The sequence below is a fragment of the Carassius gibelio genome, chromosome B10 (assembly GCF_023724105.1).
Source record: "Carassius gibelio isolate Cgi1373 ecotype wild population from Czech Republic chromosome B10, carGib1.2-hapl.c, whole genome shotgun sequence".
Lineage (NCBI taxonomy): Eukaryota > Metazoa > Chordata > Actinopteri > Cypriniformes > Cyprinidae > Carassius > Carassius gibelio.
Genome location: NC_068405.1, coordinates 4,896,399 through 4,907,564, shown reverse-complemented (window position 1 = coordinate 4,907,564; position 11,166 = coordinate 4,896,399). Strand labels below are relative to the sequence as shown.

Sequence of the window (11,166 nt, the reverse complement as noted above, 5' to 3'; positions counted from 1 at the left end):
TGAAAGATGCATCATAAATAAGTTATTTCTCTTGTGTAATTGTGTAATGTAATTTCTGAAATGTACTTAAAATAAATGTGTGTCTTTGTAATAGTTGAAACAATGCAACTTTACAGGAGTAAATAATAATCTGTATTTAAGTGCTACTTTTGGAGTAACGTCCCCCACACTGCTGATCTCAGATCAGTGAAGGCTAATTGACCATTAAGCATCAGATCACTGGACATCTGTGTCTATGTAAGCATGTGTACTTATATATATAGAATATTTAGTGAGTTACAATTATAAAATGCAAAACATGCATTAATGCATGGAATATGTAGTACTGTATACAAAGCATGCAGTGGTATTTACAGGTATTTAGAAGACATTTAGATCCAAAACAGTTTAGATTAGAGTTAAATATTTATATCTATATATTACAACACATTATGAATTTTGCACTTCTGTTATTCTGCAAACCCATAGAAAGTTTGCTGAGTCAGTCTTTGATAAATGAGTCTTGGAGGGCATTTAAACATGGTTTTAATATGATCAGATAATGTAATTAAGCCCATATTTCAGATCCTCGTTGCATTAACATAACACTCTTATATTTCTGCATTTGACAGAAGCTTTTGTCCAGAGTGACACAGATTGCATTGAAGGTTCAATCATTTGCTGTCAACACAATGCGAGAAATACACAATGCAAAGAACAGTGTTTTATTAATATCAAATGAAGCTCAAACTTTGACAAAAACTGAAGTCTGACACCGCAGAGGGTAAAAGAATATTTCAAGCATTAAAAACCTTGAGAACAGAAGATAACACAACAATATTACATGTGCAAACTAAGACATGCCTCCTGAATAACTTGTGTATGTCTTACTGAAGGCACTGCAGCCAGTAGTGGTGTATAACGCAGTTTTATTCATTAAGAGATTAACATGTGGTTGTATCCTAGTCAGGAGCGGTTTTTAAATTATGACTATTATTATGATAAATAGAGAATACAACAGTTTAACTTGTTCAACACACGACAGGCCTTCAAGCTTGTAAGTTCACCCTTATTGGCTCTGAAATGTCACGACTTGAGTATATTTCTTGGTGAGAATTTAGCTATTTCACGAAAAAAAAAAAAAAAAAAATTTGATAAATACAATTCTTCCTTAAAAATCAGTAAATAACATAGATAGCCCAAAACACGAGATGTAGCAACTCCTTACAGCTTTTTTCCCCCCAAAAGCTTTCAAACCAGCTCACGTTTTGAGTTTGGACTCGACTGGGTCAGAAACAAAGTGACTTCAGATGAAATGACTGCAGCCTGAAACAAGCATAAATATAAGACTGGGAATCAGCATCAGTGGTGTTTAAGATGATTCCTTGATGCTTCAGAACCAATCGTTTAACTCATATGCAGCAGGCTTGATCTCCTTCACTTTAGTTTAAGATAAATAATAAATTACACTGTTCCAGTAATGTCACTAATTCAGTTTTTAACAGTGGTCCAATGGCCTTCTAGCACATGAATGTGAACACTATGTAGTTAGGAAATCAAACGACAACAGAACTATTAAATAGAATTAAATTAAAAATCCAATATGTAAATAAAAAACTTTGGAAATACTGTAATAAAACATCACCAACACATCACAATTAATAAATATATTAAACTGAACGAACCTAAGCTGCTTTTTAGTCCATATTCTTAAATATTATTTTAATGTTTGAACTGAAACATTAAAATAATATGGCAGTTCATCAAGATTAGATTAGATTAGAAACAAAAGAATAAATCAGTGCATTATTCAAAAATACAGGAGGAAGATATAGAAGAAAAAAAGATGATGCACGAGGGGTTCAACTAAATACTTAGAAGAAGGAGTTTTGAAGAGCATGTAAAAATTTATAAAGGTTAGAACAAATATCTTCCACGATGATAAAGATTATTAAACATTCAGAAAGCAAATGGACACATATAAAAACACTGTCGTCAAAACAAGGAGAAATAAAATCCCATAAACTGTTGTTAGTGCTTATCGTGTAACACCGTGAAAGATTGTCTGCTGTTCATAAATGGATTCATCAAGATCCCCTGGACTTTGGTTTTTATAGCAGTGTTATCAGCTATGTGCACTGTGAAGGGGGATGGAAAAACAACAAGCTTCATCACCACACACATTTCTTCCAAAAACAACACGGCATTCAGTGTCATTCAAACCGATCCGGTGAGTCTCCAGGAAAGCATCGATTAGAGAAATGAAAAGGCCATTAATGGTTTCTCTATGCTAATGCTAGTTTGGGTTCTCAGAGATAAGCCTGTCAGAGTCTGGATTGTGTAACAGTCGAGATCCTCACCTGACACCAGTTACTGAAGTAAGCAGAATAACACAAGCGTATGATCGGATGAACAGAAGACTACATGTAGTTTCACAAAGACTGAAGTGTTTTGAACACACTCACACATAACAATAAGAAAGCCACAGCATTTATTGCTAATCCTGAAAAACGACACCATGCATGAATCCCCTGCACCGATACACTTTACAATGATTTGTAGTGATGACAAAGGAATAGTGATCATGCCATTATTTACTCACCCTCAGATTTATACAAACTGAAAAGAAGAATTTTGAATGTTTCTTAACGCAGTTCATTTTCATACAAAGTCAGTTTTGGTTAGGGCTGCATGATTTCAGGAGAAAAACCTGAAATAATTCAAATGCAGTTTTAAAAAAAGCTCCAGCTGCACTGTGCTTATTTGCAGGGCTACACAAGTTAGCCGTAAAGTTATGTTATATTGATTATATATCAAAACTACTATATAATAATACATTATATAATTATTCAAAGGATATATAATTGAAATATTACAAACAAATCATAATAATATTAATTTTAATAACTTTTAATATTAATGGATGTCTTAATCCCCTCCACCCACACTTTTCAAATGATGCATCAAGCTTTTATTTTGGCAGACACCTGGAGTTGATGGATGAAAACACTGGAGCATGAGCGGCTCGCGGGTAAATGAGCACAGTGCCGCGCTTCACTCAGAAACCTGCATTTATTTAATCAAATTGCAGCCTTTACGATTTCCCAATCAGACTAAGCCATATTACATTTTTGTTTTATTTCATATAATCATGCATTCCAACCATTAAAGCAGTCTATACTACAGCTCTATACTATAACTTTTGCTTGCTATAATCCAAGTCTTCCAAAGTCTCTTGCTAGTTTTGTGCAACAGACTCAAATCAGAGTCTTTAATCACGGGACACAAATTAAATTTCAGATCAACAGCAGATATCAATAACAAATTTACTCAAGACACCCAGAAAAGTAATTTCTGTGGCTGACTTTACTGCAGATGCATTTGTTTCCCTTTCAGACGCAACATTTATGGGAGGAGAGTGTTTAAATGAACAGATTGCAGTAGTCTATTCACTGGTATCTGTGTCATTATTTAACAAACAAGAAAGCATGTCTTGAGCCATTTTGCTCTTAACATGGCTGTGATAGATGCTGAACTGAGCTGCTCTTGGCAGATTGCATTGCTCATTATGGAAGTGATCTGTGTCTGTACACTGTCAGTAGATCAAGCGCAGAACTTCTTCTCCCATCAGCACTTTTATGGGGTGACTGCGCTCTCACACTAATTAGTTAATCTAGAATATGGCACACAAAGCCATAGGGGGTCACCGTTTCCTGTCGTTGTATGGAAAGAGCTGCATACAGTTTCTCCAAAAATCTGGAACAATATGAGGGTGGGTAGAGAATGACAGAATTTGTCTTTTTCAACGAACTACTCCTTTAGTTTCTCTTAACTGGGCCTCATGATGCTTTCTCACTCAAACAAGAGAGATAAGTGGTCTATGGATGCCGTGAGCCCAAACTACACTTTGCTTTTAAATGTATACAGGTATAGTCTAAGGCAGAGCTTTTTCAAACTATACTCCATTTGATGGTGTCATTGAATGTTACGAGCTCTAAAAATATCTTTGTACTTTTTTAATCTAAAGATCAGTCTGTTGTTGTTGCAGTCTTCACTATTTTGTTGATGTTCTGTGTCTAGTTTAGTTTTCAACTGTGAGACAACAGCCCGGGCCAGTGCTGCCCCCTTGTGGAACAACTGATTAGTGCAAAACTTAGTCAATGCACGTGTTACTTGAGCGTGCAGAGAAAAACTCTGGTGGCGTGCACATACAGTACATTGGTATTATTCTGGTGACAAAATCTGCATGACGCACACTGAACATAGACTGTCGCGTACGCTAAAAACCTAAGTATACTTTGGGCTTTAGTTAGGGTGACCATACATGCCATATTTTCCGGGCTATGATTTCAATATTGCCTAAAATATTTACTTTGACCATTCTACGTAGATCCCACCTTCTCACACGCTATGATTAGTCCATTATGTACAATGCCTGCATGTTATTGGTCAAACTACTTTTCAATCATTACGTTCAGCAAGTATGAAAACAGAAAAACAGGGCCAAAACAAATGGGACGTATGGTCACCCTAGTTTAGTAGTGACCTGCCTATAATCAGAGTGGTAAAAATCAAGGCCCTACATCACGGCTGGACGTCTCTGAGAACTCATGTCTTGTTTCGGGTGAACACGCGCTCGCCCCTCAAATTGAGATGCTGTAGCTGGTACTGCAGCACTTCAGTGTCGGCTGGCTCCCTGAGGCTCATCTTGTCCAGGTTGAGGTAGTCCAGGGACTTGGAGTACACCCGCTTGCCCTTCAGCAGGCAGAGGGGCAGGGGCCCGTGTAAGGCCTTGCTGGGCTCCCCGCTCACCTTCAAGCAGCCGTCGCCCGAGCTGGGCATGCGCCGCCTCCGGCGTCCGTTGATGGCTGGGATGTCATACGGTTGGTAGTAACGGCTCTTGGCTTTGTAAATCCGCGAGGCTCGGTGCAGGCTTAAATCCACAGGCTTTTTGATGGGGCTGGGCAAGGCCTCTGTGTTGCTGTTGTCAGGGCTAGACCACTTCTGGGCTAATTTGAGAAGCTCCTCACCGGTGGTGAAGCCCACTAGATAGTTGGAGTTCATGTGGAGGATCTGGTATCCTGAGACAGTACTTTTAATGGGGGAGCAGGGGGTGCTGGAGCACCGGGGTTTATCGGCTTCTGGCTTCAGGCTGGCTTTGACCTCAGCGGCAGGCAGAACAGAGATGGGTGCCCTGGACACCCCACTGGCATCCATTTCCATCTTTAATGACATGACCTGGATGAAACACACAGGGAGTTATGTGGGGAATAAAGAACATACATTATGCTACAAAGAACACAAAATTTGATATCTTACATTTCATCATTTACTTGTTTAATGCACATTCCTTGTCCAAACTGCTTTCACTATACAGGTTGTTTTAAAGCAGCTTTACCGAAGGTTATGTTGTCATGTCCATAATGTCTTATAATGTCTGGATAATATGACGATTTAAATCGTCCCATTGTATGGGTCCAAATTCTATAAATTCTATATAACATCAATAGGATATTAAGTAAAGATCATGTTCCATCAAGATATTTTGTAAAACTTTAAAGATTATTTTCTCAATATTTAGATTTTTTTGCTCCCTCAGATTCCAGATTTTCAAATAGTTGTATCTCAGACAAATATTGTCCTCCTAACAAACCACACATCAATGAAAAGCTTATATATTCAGAGATTATTTATTTATTCAATCATTTATTCAAAAATGTACATATATGACTTGTTTTCTGTTCCAGGGTCACATATATCAGTGCGGTGATGAAATATTGTGTGTTTGTTCAAAGAAGAGTAAGCAATTCTGAAAAGTTATTAGTGGAAATATGATCAGGCCTCACAGCTGAGTCTGATGCCTGGGCACATCCTGAATTGTCACAGTAAAACTCTTAAATTTGAAGATGGAAAAACAGGAATCATTTATTATGTTAGCTAGGGATTACCGATCATTTTTAGATAATTTAATTGCAGTTCCTTATAAAATACTTGCGTTACATACAGTAAATAATTTCATCAGTTCTAAAATCATTCCTGAATCTGAAATCTAAATATATCGTCTATAGATAAATTGAATTCAGCGTCTTTAACCCTCTGCGCACCAGCACGTTCACTTGCAGTATTTCTGATAGAGAACATAACCTAATATACTCATATACAGATAAAACTAAAATCAATCGAATCTAAAAAGGGTTTACTATGATGTGTCTACACTTGACAATAACATCATTGTGCTTTTGTAAAATAAAGGGAAAAAAACAGGGTGCGCTTTCTGCCTTCTTCATTAACTTCTATCAGCAATGTGTCATAAAAATTAACCAAAACTGAAATATGCATTCAGATTTATATAGGCTTTTTTATTCTACTATAGTCTATAGCTTTTTTACTAGGCTATGTATAATGTCGAACGAAACAAGGATTATTTTATTTTTTTACTATTATATATTAAAATATGATTTATAATATGATAAAGATAAATAAAGTAATGGGAGTGTTTACACTGCACCATGATGATTGTTACATAAATATTTAGTTCTGTGTTTTACTGAACGACTATCAGATCAGATTGTATTAATGTATTAAATTTGTTTTAAAACTAAAATGCTAAACTGTTCCACGTTCGACTAAAATTGAAAGAATAAAGAGCTTAATTTCTATTGTCTCTGCTTTAAGGTTTAGTAATTAGTAATTAGAAAAGTAATTTAAATACAATATTGATGACGTAATTAGTAATGAATTACTCTTTGAAAGTAACTTACCCAACACTGCTCTTGTGTCTTCTGTCTGGGCGGCCTGTCACAGGAAGGACAGAATAGTAATATTATACAACACATATAGTTCAACATGTAGATTTCACTAGTATCAGCACAATACACTGGCCTGGAAATAATTCCAAAATTATTAAATAGCAAAAATATTGAAAAACTACTGTACATTTTGTATTATAATAAATAAAATTACATCATTTGGCTTGTGAAAGTCTTCTAGTCTTGCATCCCTTTATTAAAGAAAAACACATTATTTGATAAATGTTCATTGTGTTCCTATACATTTTAATGCAATCCTAAATCAAATTAAGCAGCATATGTGCTTCTCCTTGGTATAAAAGTAAGTTGTCAAGCCCTGTAAAGCAAATAGAGTTAAAACTAGGGCTGCACGATATTGGGAAAAAATGACATTGCGATATTTTATTTTTCTGCGATATATATTGCGATATGAAATCTAATCAAATTTTTTCTTACAAACAAAAATGACGTGAGCACACTTACATTCTCATTTTAAATGATTTAAACATCAGAGTATTATTTAAATTAGAGTAAATTATTTGTTTGTAACTTTAGGATATGGTTTGAATTGTTAACATATTAACTAACATGAACTTACCACGAGCAATACTTTTGTTACTATATTTATTAATCTTATTTTTTCTTAGTTTATAAAAACACAGCTGTTCATTGTTTGGTAAAGTTACTTCACAGTGCATTAACTATTTTAACAAATACTGTACAACTTTTGATTTCAACAATGATGGCTATAGCTTAAATGTTGAAATTAACAATGTTGAAGAGCAGTTTAGTAATAGTAAATGTTAAATAATGTAGTTAGATATTAATAAATAGAACATTATTTTAAAGAGTTACAGATTTTTGTTATGCACCAATTCAGACGTCTCGTGAGTTCAGTGTCGGACAGGTCAGTTGTTTAAACCATTCATTAAATTGAATCGGTTCAAAAGGAATCATTAGTTCACGAATCAGACGGGTACAGCATGCGTTGTGTAATTATCTCTACAGTTTAGGATATCGCACAAGATTTGACAACACAGAAAACATTTCATCACTGGATAGGTTTCTCTCTCTCTCTCTCTGCTCATTTTTATATGCACCCTGCTAAACTGACAGGACTTAAAAACACATGTAAATGATAGACTTTCACTCTATGATGGTTAAGCTGTGCAATTAATCTGCGAATCACATTCGTCAAGGGCCGGGGAGCAGCTGGCCTGTACAGTTAATGAATAACGGATCAACTACGACAGCCTACATCGCACATCCAGTGATGTGACTATCGTGGATTCGTACATCGCGATATCGATGCTTAAACGACACATCGTGCAGCCCTAGTTGAAACATTTGCATATGTCTGTGAGTGCACTTTGAAGCCAGTCACTGGCAGGTGCGGAGCAACACATGACACAAACTATAAATCGAGTGGAACTGGGAAGTTCAATGTTTATCAATGTTTTAGATATAAGTGCCTCAAAGGTGTTATTTAATCATTTCTAAATTAGAAGCAGTTGCATCCGTCCTCCTACAGAACATGCACAGATATTAAATCTATGGACGGCAGAGAAAGGTTTATAGGAGGCTCAGCTCAACTTCAAAGAGAAGGGATCTCAAAATCAAAACACTGATAGGTAAATCCTCATAAAGAAAACTCATAAAGAAACCATTCAGGAGGTATGACATGACACTGAAATCTGGCATTTGGATTACACTCTGACTCCAAAAGCTGTGAAAGCTTTGAAAGGTGTCGAGCATCAGCTGCTGGTGAGAGATGATGGAGCATTTCGACTGGCGATGATGATGATGATGATGATGTGCCAGTGATGTGGGAAAATATATCTAACAAGATTCTGGCAACCATTAAGATCCCACAAATCTAATGGGACTTTCAGTCTCCGCAGACCTCGATGCAGGAGGCCGCAGGAAGGACAAATCGGTTTATTTCCATTTAATTCTTTCCAATTGTTTAATTTTCATTATCTATTTACGTTACTAAATATTTAATATAAATGTAACTGTATCAATTGTTATGCTTGTGTTCTTTGTTATCTTTCAATCTAATAGTGTGATATCATAAGGAACAACACTGGCACATTTAATGAGCAAATATAAAGTAGAATCAAAGTCTGAATTTATTCTTTATACTCTTAATACACATCACTTTATTCTAAATGCAGAATTATGTTTTAAGGTATGAAGATACAACACTTTTATGTGCCTTGTAGTGCGGATTACATAATAATAATAACAATAAACTACTATTGTTATTTGATTTTATTATTATTATTACCTGAATAATATTGCTTTTATTAATTTTTTTTTTTTTTAGTCAAGTAGGCTTATAAGGAACAACTCCATTGATCAATATATTATTCCTGAAAGTGCTGTCAGACGCTTAATCGCATACAAAATAAAAGTTTTTGTTTGCATAATATGTGTGTTTGTTATGTGTATCCTTATTATGCATATATAAATACACACACATACAGTATATATTTCGAAAATATTTAATGTCTATATTTATATTTATATTCAAACGAATAAGCGAACGAACATATTAAAAAAAAACACATTTAAGATTTTACACCTTATAATCATCAGTATATTAACACATGAATCACAAGATCAGTTTATTAGAAAAAAACAAAAACCATCTGATAGATAGATAGATAGATAGATAGATAGATAGATAGATAGATAGATAAAACTGTTCATATGGAAATGTGTTTGAAGCCAGACCAGGATATGAAGGAGAAACCTGGAGAAACCAGGCCAGTGCTTTACTGTAAAACAACCAAAGATCACTGAAGCATTTCAGCAGAAATCAAATGCGCAGTTTAACGTTTGGACATTGCGAATGATGTAAAATCATTATTAATAATGATGATCAACGATAATTTTGGGTGTTTAGTGAGAGCTATGTGAGGAATCTGTCAGTTTCATCCTGATGATGATGCTCGAGATATATAATATTAGGGACTGCAATACTGTGCTGAGAACCAGTGCACCATACGAACGCGTTCATCAACAGCTTTTTCGTCAAATACGATTGATAGAAAAATACAGTAACGCAGATAATCGTCCTCCAAACACTTTCTTTATTCTGGGCTGTGTCACTGCCACCATTTGGAGATTTACAGCAGCAGCGCGCGGATTTAACATCACACCCGCGCGAGATCACCGACAGAGCTCTGATCGATGCGGAGTGACCGTATAGTAACGAAGAAAAGAGTGTAAAATCAAACCTGTTCAGAGAGACTGCACACCAGTTCCTGTCAGAGGAGTCTGCCGTCGACGCCAGGCACGTGACGCGAGCCGAGGACGCGTCAGGTCCAGTCACGTGACATGACGGCCACCGGGGACAAGTAGAAGGGGGCTACAAAAAGACTTCAAACCAATGCTAAAATTGAGGTGGGCTGGGGCATATACTAGATATTTATATTTTAGTAAAGATAAAGACAAATCTGATTAAATTCACCCAGTTAGGAATCGATAAATGTCATGAATTAATTACAATCAGGGGCATAGCCATCAATATCGCTTTTTGTTTTGTTTTCTCTTTTTTCCTACTACTTGTTTCGCATCTGTTTCAGTTCTCATAACCATTTCTTACTATGCATAATTAAGTTTTTTAATTATTATTATTTTTTAGCATGTGTGTTTTGAAGTGTTAATTTAGGATTACTGATAAACTACTATCGTTTGATTTGTATTATTTGTTATTTATTAGATTTTTAGTTAAATTATGTCTAAATTTATTATGTCTGTATAGGTCTTTTATTAAGTTTTAGTTTTATTTTAAAAAAAATACTTTAATATATATATATATATATATATATATATATATATATATATATATATATATATATATATATATATGTATAATGTATATATAAATATATATATATATATATATATATATATATATATATATATATATATATATATATATGTATAAATGTGTATGCATGTATGTATATATATATATATATATATATATATATATATATATATATATATATATATATATATATATATATATATATATATATATGTGTGTGTGTGTGTGTGTGTGTGTGGTTGTATATACACATGTATGTAGTTTGGTTTAGTGTTATGTTAGAAACATTATTTTACTCTTATAACCTTTTGTTCTTTAATATTATTTAATTGTTTTTTGCTTTATTTTGTTTTCCATTTAAATGTTAAATGTTGAAATTTAGTTGTATGCATTTGTCATTTTTATATAATTTCTTTATATTTAAAATGTGTATAAGTAGTATTTATAAAATTTAGCTTTTAGTTTTGGATCTGTTTTTAGTTATTTTAATCCTACAGCTGATTGCTTTTGTTCTCATTTGTAAGTCCCCTTGGATAAAAGCGCCTGATGAAACATGGC

At 34.5% G+C, this 11,166-nt stretch overlaps 1 protein-coding gene across 2 annotated transcripts; it reads right to left on the bottom strand.

Moving 5' to 3' along the window:
- Nucleotides 1–683: 683 nt before the first annotated feature.
- On the bottom strand, nt 684–10,117 carry macir (macrophage immunometabolism regulator). Of its 2 annotated transcripts, XM_052566766.1 has the most exons (3): nt 10,013–10,117; nt 6,741–6,774; nt 684–5,217 (listed from the first exon to the last, which is right to left on the bottom strand). In XM_052566766.1, the coding sequence occupies exon 3, from the start codon at nt 5,212–5,214 to the stop codon at nt 4,588–4,590; it is 627 nt and encodes a 208-aa protein (XP_052422726.1). In that variant the 5' UTR covers nt 5,215–5,217; nt 6,741–6,774; nt 10,013–10,117; the 3' UTR covers nt 684–4,587. The 2 variants fall into 2 exon arrangements, with proteins under 2 accessions (XP_052422726.1, XP_052422727.1); XM_052566767.1 differs by lacking the exon at nt 6,741–6,774 and having other exon boundaries at nt 10,013–10,073.
- Between the last annotated feature and the right edge of the window lie 1,049 nt (nt 10,118–11,166).

Excerpts from the sequence above, each read along its gene's own strand:
- macir (XM_052566766.1), bottom strand. The coding sequence starts at position 5,214 with ATGTCATTAAAGATGGAAATGGATGCCAGTGGGGTGTCCAGGGCACCC.